Consider the following 17,500-nt stretch of genomic DNA (forward strand, 5'->3'; position numbering starts at 1 on the left):
TAGCACAAGCTTATTTCTGTGATGGGGTTACATCAGCTGGATTTTAATCAATGTTATTATCAGCCACAAAAATAAAAATAAAAAAATTTAAGCTAGGAAGAGTATGTTTATCATGGGGATCAGTTTTTATGTTTCATTCAAACACTATTTGCAAGAACCGCAGCCCTGCTATCATCAAACCTAACCTCCAGCCAATCAAAACTGAACCATGTCAGACATATAGTCTGGACCAACCAGAAATAACTCCAGATTCTGGCTTAATTACATGTGATCTGGTAATTAAATGTATCATGCCCTCCTTCCCACGTAAGATATAATGGAGATACAGTGGAACCCTGCCTTACGACAACCCCGTTGTCCACTTTGCTAGTACAACTATATTCTTTCGACCCAAACATAAAAATCACCAAGTCATTTTATTATTTAAAAGACCCCTTTAATGAAACCACCTCATTATTACAACCAGGATTTTGTGGCCCAATGATGCCTGCACTAATGCAGGGCAGACATGATCACAGACTAGCCAGAGAGCACTCCTCCCTCTTAACTCGGATCTTTATCCGACACTACTATAATTATTACTGTTAAATAAACCTTTCCATAAGTTTTTTTTCACTCATGTGGTCTGAAGCGATGCAAATGTGTTGGAACAAAAGAAATTTTCTACAAGAGAAAAGAGTTCAATCCCACAGGACTTTTTCTGTACACCAACGTTTCACTGTTTTGTACATCAATATAATTTGGAAGAAGGAGAATTCTACCACCAGAAAGCTTAGAAAAATTCCATGCTCCAGCACAGTCAAGATAATGTCATGAGAAAAGGATCTATGACACATCTAGAAAAAGCATTCTGTTAACCATGTTACCTTTCTTGTTTGAATCCTGTGGTGCTATTTGATGAGTATGAGGGGTGCAAATTTTGCCTTTGATGGTCAGTTGGACGACTAACGTCTGAAAAAAAGGTAATAATGAAGCTTTTTTAACCGTTGCAACTAGTTATAACTGAAGGTTAAGGACTGGGGGCAACAATGATCAAAGGTCAATTTTACTCCAGTGCTGAGGTTTGTGTAAGTTTCCCAAGATACATTTGTGTAGATGGTGAAAACAGACATGGTTAGATCATGAGTGATAAAAGGTGCAAATGTGCATGATCAGATTGCATTCTGTGAATTTCATTCATTCTTTACAGAAGTCCAAAGGAAGCTGGCTACATACAGCTATTTCGAGAAAGGTTGTCAGTAAAAATGTGCACGCGACAATCCCAAAAGGTAATATGGGATATGATCAATACGCTGTTCTTGACAATGTAGCTGTCAAACATAGGTTTGTTGCTTTCCTTTAGCACTCCCAAACATATGTCCATGGCCTCTCATGCCATTCTTTCACATTTCTTTGAAGAACAGTGAATTCAAAACAACCCACAATGCCATTTGGGCTTGTCGCGTGCACTTTTTCCGACAACCTTTCTCGAAATAGCTGTATATGTTGCACACGCATAATAGCAACCTGGAGATTAGGAATACGGGCTCCTCTTGTTGCCTGCTTTGATAACTTTGAATTTTGGAGGCATAAGTTACATGTAGCATCCAAACCTGATAAATCAAGTTCTTCATCAGAGCGTGGATCTTGTATCTCAGTTAACAAGTGTTCATCTGCATATCTCCTGAAATAAATGTGCATGTCACATAGAATGTTAATATAATAATCAATAATTCATAAAGAAAATACAATGCGAATTAGTAATAATTACAGAATGGAATGGTGTCCAATTCAGTCTGTAATCATAGTACAATTAATTATACACCGATTGCTTTAAGAAAATCAAACGGCTCAGAGCATGCACGTAGCAAAAGTCCAACTTGTTTCATCACGAGTATGATTGCAGACTGAATTGGACGAAGTTCTGTTACTAACATTAATCACAACTAAAACAAAATTTGTAATATTTATTGAAGGTTTTTGAAAACTAAACCCCAAGATATTCCAAGGCATTTAATTGGCTAGAAGTGAAAAATACCATTGAGGTGCACGTGCCGTGGTGTTTACTGTCTAATAACTCAGGCATGACACATACTGTCCTAATACATGTATGCTGAAATCAGGACAGCTGATGCAATGTAGTTAGCCAAAATTCAGATTAGAGAATTTTGTTACAGTTGTCAAGGCTCAATTAAACAAGAAAAAAGAGAAGGCCTGCAAAAAATAGTCTGACCAGGTCTCCATTCTAGTCAAGAGACAAACAAGAAAAGTTGTGGTACATACATACATCATGTTGACAGTCAGAATATTTTATCCAACCACAAAAAGGAATTTATTTGACAGTCAGTTTTTGGTCAGGTGATATCTAGTGGCCAACTTCTATTTGCAGCTCTGAAGAAAATTTTGGGTGCTTGAGGGCATGCACAGGGCTTGAAAGAAAGTCCTGTCCAGATGGGAGGAAGGGGTCAGGGCACAGCTGTGCCATGTGAAAAGACATGCTTTTCTATCTAATCGGTTGCTGTCTTCTTAACATTTTTCTTCTACAATTTTACTCTTTCTTCTAGAGAATCCTGATATCAGCCAAAACTCAACATGCTGACCAAGACTCAGCTGGTATGTTGACCAATCCTCCATTGATAGGCAGCCCACATATCGGTCACCCGGGTCCAAGAGGTTTTTCTTGAAAGTTTTCTCCATGTGTGGTGAAGAGTGATGTTACAATATTATTATTAACACTTGACACACCTCATGCACATAATTTATGGGAATGGTTCCCTCCAAAGAAAGTCCAGGCAAAAGAACCATTGAGATCAAAATTACTCAGAAAGACTATTACAGGATTTGTAGAATCAAGTGAGGAAAAGGAGAGCTTTGCACCATGGCCACTTAAGATACATAAGTGAAAGACTCTTCGATGGTAGCCAGCAACTGAAATATCATTGACTTCATATGGCTGGTTGGCTGTACAGAGAACACAACCTTGCCACAAGACTGCAAGCAAGGCTATACTTTGAATGCATGCTGAGACTTTGAACCTCTGGAAATCACTCCTCAAGTAGCAAAGCCAACATTCCGTCTAAGATTCCTTTGGGAACAGAATCCAGAAACACAAGCAAATCTTGAATTTGTATGTAAAACATACATTTTGTGCAATTCCCTCTGCACCATTTTGCAAACAATTTCTCTTGCTTGTAGAGAGAGGCAAAAATGACCTTAAGAACTGCAATGAGATATCCTCACTGTCCCCCCAGCAATTCTAATTATGACCCAATCAAATTTATTTGCATGTTTGTAAGAATATCAACCAATCCATGCCCTGCTGTGTGCATGAAAGTGAGTTTCAAGTCGAAGGTAATAAAAGTTTTTCTCTTCTTTAGCCTGCGTCAAATATCTGCATCAGATAAAGTCAACGTGTAATGCTGACTGGCAGAAATGACATTAGTAATAACGTCATTAACCTTGGCACGTGCTTTCGCATGCTCATTCTTTTTCACACTGAGAAAATTTTCCAGAAATTTCTTTGGGACAGGGTACATATTGGCTGACACTTAGTCAGTTCCATTGACAGTTGGCAGTCTCCAAACCCCACAACTGTTCGATACCATGAACTGTTGTGGGCATATAAGTTAACAGCAGTAACGCTGGACTGTTGGTAGTATATTGCGTATTCTTAAGTAAAGTTACTACTGAATACTCAATAGTCTGATTAATTAGTCATATTAAATTTAAAAAACTTAATTTCTTATAAAATTATACATTATCACCAATGTAAGATTTAAGCAATTTGGGTATAAGACAAGTATCAAAGCCTTAAATTTTCCTGATTTTTTTCCTAAGGCTTGACATTAATACATAATTATTTTAATATAAACAATAGGATGTGATAAAAGGCCTTTCAAAAATTCTTTTCAACACAACGTATAGACCCAGGAGATTAAAGATTCGCCCAAACACATACGGTAATAATACGCAACAGAATAAAACACCTATTTAGCGTTTAAAATGATTGTTATACCTTTGATTACGTATTTAGGATTCAATTGCAAGTGAACAATGCCGTACACAGCCTATGTAAGATCAACCTGTACTATTAAAAATCAACACCAATTTATAGGGATTCTCACCATCTGCTTTTCGGAGCGAACCGTGTAAAGCGATCGTAACCTCGCTTTTGCCTAAAACTAAAAAGACCTCCATCTTCGGTTCCAAAACATTGGCCCATCATGAATGATCACAAAGAGGTGTATATCTGATGATGTCAAACATCACAATCAGGAAGAAAAACAGTTCTAAATTTTGCGATGACTCCTCAGAAATTTTACGCGAGTGCAATATTCCCGCTTTGTTTGTTCAGAGACCGTCCCGAGTGGGGAAGTGACGGAAATATTTGCCCGCACGTGAAGGGAAAATATAGACAATGGCAATTTAAAAAATTAGCCCAAGCTTTTTACCCTGATGCTAACCTTTTAACTTGAATTCATGTAAGTCATCAACTACAGTTTTCATTTTCGCTAAAGGCCTAGAGTACATTCTCCTTGTGCACGACAACCCTTCCCCAGCGGAGTTCCCTAACCTTTCCCTACCCTACCACAGTTGATTTAAAAATCCTTGGTAACCGCTCCTTCATCTTTCCAACATGGCGGCTCGTATGTTTTGCAAATCATCGCGATGTACGTCAAATCTTTGTCGCTATTCAAGGGAATCTAATGGATTGAGAGGTGTGCTACTGTACTTTGATATTTTGTAGACTTTATAGCTGTCTTAAAATTCTTGCACGGTTTCATACTTCCTTTCGAGGCCGGATTTTTATTCCTCTTGCCACTGTCTTGCTCACCGCTTTGTCTAGTCATTTAATTGGTAACCCAAACCTGAAAATAATACTCCATTTAATAGGGGGTGTGGGGGGCGGGGCGAAAGATTTTACTAGAAGCAATTCGTTAATAACCGTACACTGCTTTGTATAATAATAATATTGTGAATCTGCAGTATTGCATGAAATTCAATGGCAGATCCAGGGATTATTAAATTTTTTATTTGAGGGGTCCAAAGTTGTACCTTCTTGGATGAGGTCTGGAAAGAACCACGCAAGTTACAGAGTCCTGTGGTTTAGTGCAATTTTAAATTTACCACTTGTGCTCAATTTTGTAAACATTTTACAGGGCATCATTTTCAGTGCTCCCCACTGGTATAATGTTACATGTATGTGTACACATGTAAATTAACCTACGTTTCTTCTTACATTTACATGAGAAAACAATTTCAGCTTCGAAGCAGATAACCATTAAGTCACTAAACAATTTATTTATCTGGTCTGTTGGGTGTATTTAGAGGGAAAGGGGGGTCTGAAAATCCCCTGAATCTGCCACACATCAAGCTTTCATTTTACTATCATCAGGTGCTGTTCCACTCCGCAACATCTCGACATCTCAGCTTTGTCTCAAGAAGACACCCCATACAGTTGGTGTTCCTGCTTGGGCTAAGGCAGCAGGAAGGCGGAAAAAGGTTTTGGCTAGAATGGAGAAACCTAAATCAGAAAAACAGATCCATGCAGAGTTCAACTTGGCAAATGATCCCACAGAACTCAGCTTGTACACTACAACAAGGCGTGGTCCATTACCAGGGTATAAAGAAGAGGACAGCCAAATAGACAAGTAAGTTAGAGGGATTTGTCTCTTTTTTTTTAATGTATTGATTGTTGCTGAAAGAGCAAATGATGATCTTTGTTAGAAAAACGTTAAAAACGCTGGTCTGATCGGCGCAAAACCGATCGATATCTGACAAAATTTTCCCTCAAAAATAACCACAAAATCGACCTTTTTAACCGATTGATTTTCGGCGAAGTTTGCCCTAAACATTCCCGCGAATTTGCCCCTAAAAATCCTGCGAAAATTGACTTTTTTCCGCTACCTATCAGAAGCCCAGCATAGTATGGCGCGATCCATCAGATTTGAAAATATCATGAAGTCGGTATAAATTTGGGGGTAAACTGGCTTGGTTTATGCATTTTGACACATTTTTCATGATGAAAGCAAAGCAAGATAAGATGAAATGTTTGTTTTAATTTTACTCTTCTAAACTCTGGTCGCCACTTTGGCGACTAAACCAGAATTTTTAGTCACCAAGGAGAAAAATTATGTTAGTCGCATTGGCGACCGTATCAGTCGCAATTTCAAGCCCTGATCAACAACTTGACGAATCACACACAAAGATTAACCTTAGCCTTCCCATGCCTACATGTACAGTGTATGCTTAACATTATTGGAAAAATACCTGTAAGACACCTTGCAATTCCAATGCAATGCCAATGCAATTCTCATAATCACATAGACAGGAAAAAGACTTGATACTCCTACTTCATTGTCTCTCTAACATTAAAATTGAGCACTAGCAACATACTCTGTACTAAAGGGATTAATGGCCTGGTGGACCAGCATCCTGTCAAGATCCCAGTTGTTCAAAATGTGGATAGTGCCATATACTGGATAAAAATTACTATCCAGTGAATAAAGCAATTAGATTACTTAATACTTATCCTCTGGATAGCAGGGTTTTCATTTGAGGCCGGAGGCCGGACGTTTCGTCCGGTCGGTGGCCATTCCATGTCCGGTACTTTGAGATCAATATTGGCGATTTTTTTTTACTACTGTATTATATATTTTTCTTACTAAGGCATCTCATGAGCATACTGACTAGAGGATAACAGAATAGTCAATTACATTCTTCAAAACGGCCATATAACTCTTTTTTCTTTGCTTATTGAGCGGCGGGATATTTTATTGGTTTCCCCTCTTCATTTTAGTGAGCGCCAGCATTGCCTAGGAAACTGTTTCCTTGGTTCCAGAAACGCTGGAAATGGCGTTTCTGAGTATTCTATTTTAAAAATTTCCTGGGGGAGCATGCCCCCAGACCCCGCTAGGTGCTTTCGCCTTCGGCGCTCGCAAGGCGCCTTACGGCGCCAAGAAAACATTCACGTCCGGTGCTTTCAGAAGTATGTCCGCTACTTTACAAAACAGTTGAAAACCCTGGGATAGTGATTTATTCAGCAGTGGATATACATGTAAAGCATCATCCAACTTTTGAACAACTGTGGCCTGAAGCAGAAGTAGGAGGAAGGATTAGCGCAGTTGGTTAGTGCACGGCCTTCTTTGCAGGAGGTTCTGAGTTCATTTGACAGGCGTAACCCCCACTCCTTCTTTCAACTCCTCTCCTTTCCCTGAAGCTTTAAGTAACTTTAAATACTCATAAAACAGAGCACTGATGGAGAGAGGGGAGTAAAATGAGTGTACTGTCGGCCTCAGGTTTGTTAGTGAAATGACAATTTCCAGCTACCAATGTAAAATAAGTAAGGACTCTTTAGCTTTACCTTTGTACTCCTAGATGCTTCAATTAGTATTAAGTACTGATACGGTCACGGTGATAAGCTCCAATCATGTGGGCATATTTTGCTTCTTGGGCAATTTCAGTACATTTAACTTGAAAATGAAAGATTTGATGCTTAAGCAATAATAGTATACTCATCCTTTATGCTAAGGATTTTGTCAATGTGTTATGTTATTATGTTACATATGTATTTTTTATTCATGCAGACCAAAGATAACCATGTCAGCAGATAAAACCATGTTTGTTTGTTATCATCCTGCCAAACCTTTTCCTCTGCAATTTTCTAAGGTACAGGTGGACATAGATCCATTTATTGATTGACTATAAGAAAGAGCATCCAAAGGGAATTTTTTGTAACATCACTCTCCTGTAATCTTTGAGGTATCCATAGACCAAAAATACATTGTAAAAAACCAACGGCTTTAATTTCCAGACAGGTGGAGAGCGAGGAGGGAGTTGGTGGAGGTAGGGATGGGAATCAAGTAATGTAGTTATTGATAAACCCCCTCCCCTCCCCTCCCCCCAGGAAAAATTTTATAGGCAAGGCATGACTGTTTTCAAGGATAACACAAACAAGTTAATACCTCTGTACCTCTGTACCTCTGTACAGTACCTCTGTAAGTCATTAATAAAAATGCCTTATCTTGAATCAGGAATGCAAGTCTCGTATCATTGTAAATAACTGATGATTAGCTGAAAAATAATTACATTCTCTTCTTTCTTGAAATAGCACATGTATACAAGTTAATATTAGTTTCCACCACCCCTCTTTGACATTAAAGTACTCTATGATCATCTTGATCAAGGGATGCAAGCCTCATACCAGTGTTAATCAATGAAACATTACTAAGGCCTTCTTAGGCATTGAATTTCAAAATGAGTCGTTTTGCGTACTAAAGAGGAGGCCAAGTCGCAGGCATGATGTTACTTTTGTACAATGTATTTGCAATTTTCCCCTGTACTGTCGCAGTTTTAATTCATCTTTATGTCCTTTTTCACCATTTTTCATCTGTCTTAATATCTTGCTGTTTCAAGACCTCCTCGCTTGTCAGAAATTTACTCTAACAGGGCCTTGTTAATGTGTTTCTTCTTTTGTTCATAGGAAGTGGATACAAGGCACTGGTGGCAAAAGGATGGAGATCATGTCAACAGATACAGGGACAGTCTGACTGATGAGGAGGTACATAAGAGATTATTTCTCATCCAGAGCCGAGTTGTTCGAGGGCTGGTTAGCACTTAATTTTAACCCGGGTCTCTTTTTCTTTTCATCAAAAGCATTTTCTTGAAAAATTTTCTCTATTCTTATTAGAGTAGCTAATCATCAATAAAATTGTAGACAAAAAGAATTAAACTGAATTTGCTTTTTAAGCTTTCATATCTGAATTCGAGTTTCCTACTAACCCTGGGTTATCTTAACCCTGCTTTGAACAACCCGGCCCAGTCAAAAATATGTGGAGAGACTTTCTTAGTGAGTGGACTGTGTAGGGAACATCAAAACTACAGGTTTTATGCTAGAAATTGGCCAATGAGGGTCAAATGGGCCCCCTTCTGTAATTTTAGGTGGCCCTTTTTCAAGAAAGTGGGTCCCCCAAAGGGTATTTGAACTTATTGGTACAGACTGTTCCATGAGAAAAGGAGTGTTTATCGACACTTTACTGCCATTTTGGAACATTCTGAGCAACTGAAAAAGCCTGGGCTCAAATTACTGCAGAATCCCAGATGTTTTGTCGGGTGAAAAAATGAATTGCTCAAAGTTCAAAGTAAGTTTATAGAGCGGCCGTCAAATCAGTGTTGTTGTCATTGATTTTTTCAAATACTTTATTTAAAAAAAATAGCACTTATCCTTGGGTCTATTTTTTGCCTCCCATTTGACGCGGCAACGTAAATTTTATGCATCATTTTCTTCCAAATTGTGGAAATCCCGCAAGGCCGAGCTCTAAAATAAACCCTGAAAACTAATCAAATAAAGCTGTGAATGGACAACATAAGTAATGCTTTGCTATGCTATGTTTGCAGTGGCAGATCCAGACCTGCAGATAAGGGGGGAGGGCAGTCATCCAGACCCTGAGATAAGTGGGGGGAGGTCTCAATTTTTTTTCGGCTCTTCAGGCCTCAGTTTGATCTAAAAATAAGGGGGGGGGCCTCCCTTGGATCCACCCATGGATTGTTTGTTTGTGGGTTTTTTTCTTAGATTAAGGAAGTGTTTGAGCTACGTAGAGAAGATCCCAAGCTATGGACAGTGAATGCATTGAGTCACATGTTAAAAGTCAAACCATTGGCTGTCATGTAGGTATTTACTGCACAAGGTATATCGTACCCTAAAATGTTGTTATCTACCACCTTTTTGAAAGTGTCTTCTTCCCAAAGATGGTGATATGCTACAGTAACCCTCCCCTTAACCCAGTCGCTCCTGAGTCGCCCGTAACCGCCTGTGCAGATCCACGTTCCTTTTACCGCTTGCGACATCATCAGTTTTACTGGTCAAAGACACCTTTGTCCGCTAGCATGTGCAGAATGAAGAGATCTTTCAAACCATACCAGAATGAGCTCAATTCAGTCAAGGACACCGGAGAAAAGGCCAAAAAAAACATGTAACATTGACCTGAAAATTGCCATGTCGAAGAAAATCTTGTTCCACTGCCCGCCTACCTTTCCTTTCATCTCACTCTAAGATCCTAAAAGCTTTCCTTTAAACTTTTCCCACCAAAATAAAGCCTACTCAATTCCCAGCGAAAAAATTGAGGCAAGAAAAACGAAAGAAGAGGAAGGAGAGAAAGCGAAACGTAGAAGTTAAGACTGCTGTGTCACTTTTAAACCCAAAAACTATTTCAAAACAGGTCTACAGTGTACAGCTTTACATAATCAATCACATGTGTAACTCCTGCCTTCTTACTTAGGCTAGCTGCTCCCCTCTCAGATGAACAGAAGTTTGAAGTGGAAGTTGAGCAGAAGCTTTTGAATGAGTGGACTGATATAAAAAGAAAAACATACAGAGCAAACCAGGAACTGGTAAGAGAAGCTGAAATTGATCGCTTTAGTGTTTCTATTCAACCTTTTCACTGCCAGTTTGTATGATGGAGTTTTGACCATACAAATAATTCCTCTTCAACAGTACTTTCACATAGTACTGTTTATTTATTATGTAGTTCTAACCTTTGAGTCCGCGGAGAAATCTTATGGTATGACCATTCAAATAACATATAGATTTAGCCAGGGCTAAAAGTCAAGCTCTCGATAATATTTATAGTTTGTTCAAACAAAATATAAAATCGTGTAATGCTAGGCGGCGAAGGCAACGCCAGAGAACGGTGAAAAACAAAAATAGGTCTAATTAGCAACTTTGCACGTGCATACACTTTTTTTGTACATTTCTTTGCCGTTGTTTTGCACGACTACAGCGCGGAACTTCCAGAAACTTTTTTATGGAGGAAATGTCTTGCGTGTTCTCGTTTACATTTTTTTTTACTGCCGCTTATTTTCTCCTTGCATTGGTGGCCGCTAGCATTTCTCATTTTGTCACCGCCGCTACAAAATTTTCATATTGTTCTTCCAACAAAATATGTCTCCTTTGTTTTTTATCTCTCGCTCTAAATCTTTGTCGCGCTTTTTCTCGTTGAGTTTCGCTGGCGTGCCGCCTACTCTCTCTTTTTCTCTGTCTTTCTGTTGCTCTATATTCCAAATTTGTGGGCATGACAATTTATCTAAGCTTAATACTTTAGACAGCACGGATACAGAAACAATTTCCGCTTTACGTTTTCGTGTTTATTGACTCTTTAGCTGCCTCTGTGTTTAACAAGACGCGGGTGGCTATGCGATTTCCCGCCAAAATAACCTCGAGTTGCATTCGGGTTGCCATACCTGTTGGTTGAGTTATTTTACATTGGTATGCCTGTGATGCGGACGGACGGTCTCTCGGGCGGTTGATGTACGGTCACGTGATTACCACATTTTCTTTCCCATGGTTTTGCGCGTGAGAGCTCCGCTGTAACCTCCTTGATTGAGCTTCACAAATTTTGACTAAGCAAGGAGCTATGGGGCAGGGGTAATAGTGGTGATAGAAGCGTGGAGAGATTTCCTAAACCAAGAAAACAAATCTTAAAACAACAGCAACTTTCTCAAAACAAGAAATCATCTAAGAGAAAAAATCTCAGTTTAAGTTTCTTTAGAGTTTTCATTGAATTGCGGCAAAAAAGCAGTATAAAGAATTATTGAGTTACTCTTTATTGAGAAGTTGACGTGTTTTTTTTTTCTTATGTTTCTAGGAAAGACTGCGATATTATCAGAAAACTCGCGGCATCAGTTCTACTCCCAAGACTAACAGAGATGCGAACAACGGCAGAGACCCCCAGAAGACACCATCAGCAAGAAGTGGGCTTCATGAGAACAGCACGTGATAAACCAACTGTGGACTCATGCTTGTCAATCAAATACTCAGGTGATCACGTGTGACGCCTGACAGTAAACAAGCAATAGGAAACCGCGGGAAAATGGCGATTGAATCAACTTCGTTTTAACTCTTTCTCCCGTTTGCTGGGAAACGAACAAACTCTGCTTTCAGAGAAGTAAACAACGGGTTTGAAAAGACAGAATCAACAAATACCTGGTAAAAGGTCAATAGTGTAAGCATGTTTTGGATGGCTCTGTTAAACCGCTAGTCAGTGTGATATAAAAGCCTGTGGAAGGATGTGAGTTATGCTCATTTTTGAGCAGTTACAGACAACTTCGTCAGCAGATGGTTGCTTTGGGCGCCTCTGCTTTGGGTTTGAAACAGTTGTTAAAACATTCAAGCATCCAGTGAATTATTTTAATAAATGGAAACTATCACATAAAGCGACGACTCTCGAAAAAAAACGTTAATTGCCGAAATTCAGCGGTCAAAGGAGAAGGAAATTCCATAAATTAAGAAAAATTCTTTAAATCGTATCCCCGTGACGGGGGTGGCACTCCCTTATTTCTCCTAAAATAAGTCCCACCTCCCCACCCCCGTTGGATCAGTACCCAGTTGCATCACGTAACACCTTGCCTCTGCGGCTCATTTAAGTCAAACTCTTCAAAGTTTTTATGTAAATGACAGACTCTAGTAATTATTAACTAGAAATACGTGTATCGCAGAACCTCGAGATTCTCGGGGGAGGGTGGTAAGGTTATTAAGTAATGATCCGGGTAAGGTGGATAGCAATTTCTTTTGTTATGCGGCAACGGTGCTTTCCCCACATAGGAATATTCTCATTTTTACACAGAGAATGCATAAACCTACATGAAGGCCGTTTACGCAATAAAATGCATTTATACTCCACTTTGAAAGGGTGTTTTTTTGGGTTAAAAGATTTTGACCAATCACAAGAGTTGAAAACAATAGCCAAGAATAGTTTACAATTTTACATGTTCCCCACATAGGATTTCTTTGTTATTCAAAGTGAGACCAGATTTTGCTATATGGAAGATGGTTGGAAAGTAAGGATGAATATATGTACCGCTTTATGAAGTTTTGTTAACTTTTGCTGTTTAAGCCAATCAGAAGTAAGTACAGACAATAGAAAAGTTAGCACCTTTTTTGCATTCCAACATGTTCGTTGCCGTTGTTGCTATCGTTCTTATCTGGACCGTTTCTTAATGATTGGGAAATGTGCCAGAGTAATTTTGGGAAATGTAGGGTAATTTCTTTATAACCGTGGATGAACTCGTTTGCAGCTACTTCAACAAACAAGAGTACAGTATATTATATTCAGTTGCTTTTATACACACCTTTGATCGTACTTTCTCTTCTTCGTGTGCGAATTTAAACCCCTCGAAAGTAAACAAAAAAACCGTCTCGGGGATTTTTGTGGTCGACCCATGCGCGTCACTCCATTACGGCGTCCAAACGTACCTCCCACTCCCAGATATGACGCCCTGCTCCGTAATTAACTACTTCGTGAGAATCCACTGCAGTCTATTGACTTCTGAGGCTTTTATCGCTTTAATTTGTGGTATTTCGCTGAGGTGGCCTGCGTTGTAGCAGGATTGGATAAAAGAATCTCGATATTTATCGGGGGATATAGACTGTTTGCAAAGGGAAGGATGAATAAAGTAGTCATTATTTTTTTTTTAATGAGTTTCTTTTTTCTTAACACTGTCCACGCCCGAGCAAGTGCTGACAGTTCTGCAGTTTAAGTTTTTAAAAGTATTTTTAAAAACGTGTATTATAGTAAATAGACATTACATTGGTATTTGAAGATCAAAAATGACTCTATTAGCTTGGAATTAGTTTGCTTAGCTTTTGCATTTATTTGTTGACCTTGGTACCAGCGTGAGAATCTTGGCCATACATCAATTTCTCTCCCTCCATTTAAAGGAAATTAGTTTTACCTATAGCTTTTATGTAAATGAAATTTCAGTTATAGATTTTGTTATGAAAACGTATCCACCCCTCCTGGTGGGAGCTGGACATGGGTTTCTAGTAAATACAGTCTCTAAAAATTTATTTCAATAAAATTATGTGGTCAAAAGGCTTTTAAACTCTTGGAGTATTTTCCGTTTCACTCTTGAGCAGTTAGCATAGCTGACATATTATTTGTCCGTTTAGCAAAAAACACTTACTTGACTGAAAAAATGAAATGGAGTCTTTCAGCTAATTATAAATAACATCGGAACAAATTGAGGGTAACTTGATATCTTCCCAAGTTTAAATGAAGTTTCGAGAAGTTGAACCTTACATATAAATAAACCTAATAGTCCTACCAAAATGTACTGTTTCCATTGACCGAATTCTCCTAAACATTCTTGTGAAAACTTTTTACAAATAGGTAAAGAGAATCTGGTTGTTGACCGAAAGAATGCCCTTGAAGCAGGTGGAAAAAACGAAGGGTTATGTAGACATTAGGCGGTTGAAAATAACACCGTCTGCAAAATTTATAAGTTTCTTGATGGAGCAATTATTTCGTGAACTGCCATTGGCTAGCAGTTGAGAAAAAATTCTTAAAAAGCTAAAGGGAAAAAGTTTAAACCAGGAGGGTTTAAACCATTTGCGGCCCCGAAACGGATAGTGTTTACGAGTATGGGTACAGCGCCCAACACTGCCGTATCCAAGAGCACCATGATCACAAATTTTCGCGCCTTGCTCAAGACTCACCTGCTTGTCCTTCAATGGTTACTGTATCCTTCACTGATCTGCTGTATTCTCCTCTTCTTGCTGTGTTCAATCTCACCTGAGGGAGTACATGCCCAAATTGAAGGTTTGTGGTGCTATTCATGTCAGTCTTAAAAATAAATAAAAAGTTTTAAAACCAGACTAAAGACGGCAAAGGCAGTACAATACTAAAACATAATGAAAAGTTAAAAAAGCACTTCAAAAATATTTCACTAAATTTGAGGTGTATCTTACATTTAAGACAAAGAATGCTTTTGAAGTAAAACGGTATTCAATAAAGTTTGAGTTCCTGGTTTCTTTGAATTATTCACTTTTGGTTGATGTTATGGCACAAAAAACAGTTCTTGTAAGTTGAAAATTTAAGACAAAGGTTGAAAAAAAACGTGGAAGTGTCTAGTATTCTAAACCTTGCTGCAAAATAGTGACTCAACAGATAGGTACGACAAATTTTTTAGTTTATTCGTTTCCTCTAAATTTTAAAAATTTTTCGTCCCGCAGAATTTAACACCTTGTATCACCGAGATCTTCGCCAAGACATTTTTGTAAAAGACGATCACCATTACTTGAATGTACCCAGAGTTGGAACATACGCCGTGTACGACACCCTGGACTGCACCATTGAATGTCTAAGTAATCCCTCCTGTTTTTCTTTAAACCTGGCCGCGTCAAAAGGAGCAGACGGGAAGCTCTGGTGCGAGTTGCTATCTTCTGAAAAGTACAGCAACCCTGGAGAGTACAAAAGAAACGAAAGTTCGCATCACTTTTCCATTAAGGTATCACTATTATTCCCCCCCCCCCCTCCCTTCCCCTCCCTACTGGTTTAAAAATGATAGACCGTTCCACGCTTTACTACAGACGTTTGTATGGTGGGGTGGGGAAGGGGGGGGCACGAACTTGCCCCAATCCATAAAATTCAACGACTTTGCGGAGCTCAAAAGTTGAAAAAGCCGTGAAAGGCTCTATTGCTGAAGCATAAACTATATCAAATCACGCTTTTTTGCCGTTTGTGTTTTAGGGGCTTTTTTTCGGAATTCTACTGGATCTACATGCGAAAGACTTTTCATGAGATTCAAGATATTGATAGAGCGAGACTGCGTTCTAAAGACACTGGCTAAACAAGTGTACCAATTTTCTCTCTCTAAGGTTTTCTCCCAATAACCCGCCGACATTTTTTTTAAATTATGGCTTTTCCCGTTGTGTCTGAAGGAGGATTCGGTCACTTTAGACCCATTTACAGCAGAACATCTGCCTTTATCAGAATGGGTCTCTATGTTTGCTTGGATAAGTAAAAATGAAAGAGGAGTTGATGAATAGGAAATTTAATACCGCAGGTGTGCGGTGTGGTCGTCATTTCAATTTATCTTCGAGTTGGTTAAAAAGGTAAATAAACCACAGGCGTTCCGTGCAAACAAAAATATCACAGTTAATTAAAAGAGGATTCAATCGAATGAGATGCATCACACCAGCAATAAACTAATTTTTCTCACTTTTCACTTTTCTCGAAATATAAGATTTGTATGGGAGAAAAAAAAATCTTTTTTCTGTGACCCACGAATGGGAAAGGATTGGTAATAAAATCAGGCAACCTTACTTAAGTTGAGTGTTTCCCAGTTCTTCTTTCGATTCAGTTTTATTTAAATCCTTTTCACATTCGTAGGCTGTAGAAACAATCGTTTTTTATCCGATTTTTCTCCGGGTACTCCGACGACGACGACGACGACGACGACGACGACGACGACGACGACCGACGACGACGACGTCGTCGTCGTCGTCGTAGTAGAAGTGGTGTATCGTTAACAATTTATCATACAAGCGACATGAAATGTTTGTCCTTTATAACGTTAAACGGTCTTTTTGTTTTTAGTTCTAATTAATGTCTTTGCTTTGTTTCTTTGTTTTAGACTGCGTGTCACTCTTCGCCTTGCCGTAACGGTGGAACATGTGTACCAAACTACAAATATCACACCTTTGACTGCGGTTGTAAAGACGGTTACGTCGGAGACTTATGCGAAGTATTCGGTAAGTTTCCCATAAAAGGTTGTCAAAGGAGAGACTTGCACTTTACAATAGCAATAATGTAATGACATTTGACCCTGATGTAGATGCATTCGAACGTAACTCCATGTAACAGCGACAAATTGTCGTCCCGTGGGCTATCACCTATCTAGAACACCAAACTTTTCTCAGTTAAATCCTTTTAGTTTGGAACCTTTTGTAAACGAGCACCTCTCATAAGCGAGTACGACAATTATTTCGGTTGACGTTTTGTAATTTTTCATTGTTTTTAACTTCTAATAAGCAACCATGCACTTGGCGTCAAGGTCCGATCTCTTTGTTCGCTGCATGTACCATTTGTACTAAGCTACTCAAAGTACACGAAACCCTTTTAGCAACAACATGGAACTACCACTGAGTCGTATGCAATAAATCCCCTCCAAAAAGCAGATGAGTTCTGACCTTTTCCAAGAAAACATGTTCTCTTGCCTCTTCCCAGTAGAGTCCCCTGCGGTTTGATTCTTGTAAGCGACCGCCTGCCATAAGCAACCACAGAATCTTCCCTGGCATTTTGGGTGTTCGCTTACAGAACATTTGATTTGGATTTATTTCTAAAGCCGCATTTATAAAATCCTGAAGGTGTAAAAGTGGCTTAGCATGCAGTCAAATAGTAAAAACATTACAGTAAAAATCTATAAAATATCTCAATCAGTCATTTCGACACCTAGAAGTAAGCCCAAGAGTAAACGTGAACTATTGTAGTGACTTTAAATCGAGTTGATATCCTTTTTCCTTTAGCTCCGAAATCATGCAAGCAAGTGTATGATCATTATACAGACAAGTGAGTGAAATTGTCATTTATTTTTTTTAATTTTTTTCTGCCATTTTGGCATGAATTGGCAGTGCCGGATCCAGACCTTGAGATAGGGCGAGGGGGGGCGGTTATCCAAACCCTTACATAAGGAGGGGGGAGCGGTCTCCAAAAAAATTTTTTTTTGGCCCTTTGGGGCCTCAGTT

At 38.9% G+C, this 17,500-nt stretch overlaps 3 protein-coding genes across 3 annotated transcripts in view; 2 read left to right on the forward strand and 1 right to left on the reverse strand.

Moving 5' to 3' along the window:
• The window catches only part of LOC140923022 (uncharacterized), a 5,401-nt gene extending 1,090 nt beyond the window's left edge, over window positions 1-4,311 (reverse strand). The window contains exons 1-3 of the mRNA XM_073373079.1: window positions 4,104-4,311; window positions 1,593-1,663; window positions 867-951 (exon numbers count right to left, since the gene is read on the reverse strand). Coding sequence (XP_073229180.1) covers window positions 867-951; window positions 1,593-1,663; window positions 4,104-4,204 — 257 coding nt within the window. The 5' untranslated portion in view covers window positions 4,205-4,311. The remainder of the gene's footprint in view (window positions 1-866; window positions 952-1,592; window positions 1,664-4,103) is intronic.
• Window positions 4,312-4,615: 304 nt separating this feature from the next.
• On the forward strand, window positions 4,616-12,189 carry LOC140922276 (uncharacterized). The gene is made up of 7 exons (XM_073372276.1): window positions 4,616-4,697; window positions 5,375-5,630; window positions 7,566-7,647; window positions 8,462-8,539; window positions 9,551-9,645; window positions 10,257-10,368; window positions 11,622-12,189. The coding sequence occupies exons 1-7, from the start codon at window positions 4,616-4,618 to the stop codon at window positions 11,751-11,753; spliced, it is 837 nt and encodes a 278-aa protein (XP_073228377.1). The 3' UTR covers window positions 11,754-12,189.
• Window positions 12,190-14,425: 2,236 nt separating this feature from the next.
• The window catches only part of LOC140923072 (uncharacterized), a 5,117-nt gene continuing 2,042 nt past the window's right edge, over window positions 14,426-17,500 (forward strand). Inside the window, exons 1-3 of the mRNA XM_073373134.1 lie at window positions 14,426-14,573; window positions 14,987-15,261; window positions 16,390-16,502. Coding sequence (XP_073229235.1) covers window positions 14,435-14,573; window positions 14,987-15,261; window positions 16,390-16,502 — 527 coding nt within the window. The 5' untranslated portion in view covers window positions 14,426-14,434. The remainder of the gene's footprint in view (window positions 14,574-14,986; window positions 15,262-16,389; window positions 16,503-17,500) is intronic.

This window comes from Porites lutea, chromosome 13 (assembly GCF_958299795.1).
Source record: "Porites lutea chromosome 13, jaPorLute2.1, whole genome shotgun sequence".
Lineage (NCBI taxonomy): Eukaryota > Metazoa > Cnidaria > Anthozoa > Scleractinia > Poritidae > Porites > Porites lutea.

Coding starts and splice junctions, on each gene's coding strand:
- LOC140922276 (XM_073372276.1), top strand. CDS start 4,616: ATGGCGGCTCGTATGTTTTGCAAATCATCGCGATGTACGTCAAATCTT. Junction 5,631..7,565: donor GAGGACAGCCAAATAGACAA/GTAAGTTAGAGG, acceptor TTATTCATGCAG/ACCAAAGATAACCATGTCAG. Junction 10,369..11,621: donor ACAGAGCAAACCAGGAACTG/GTAAGAGAAGCT, acceptor TTATGTTTCTAG/GAAAGACTGCGATATTATCA.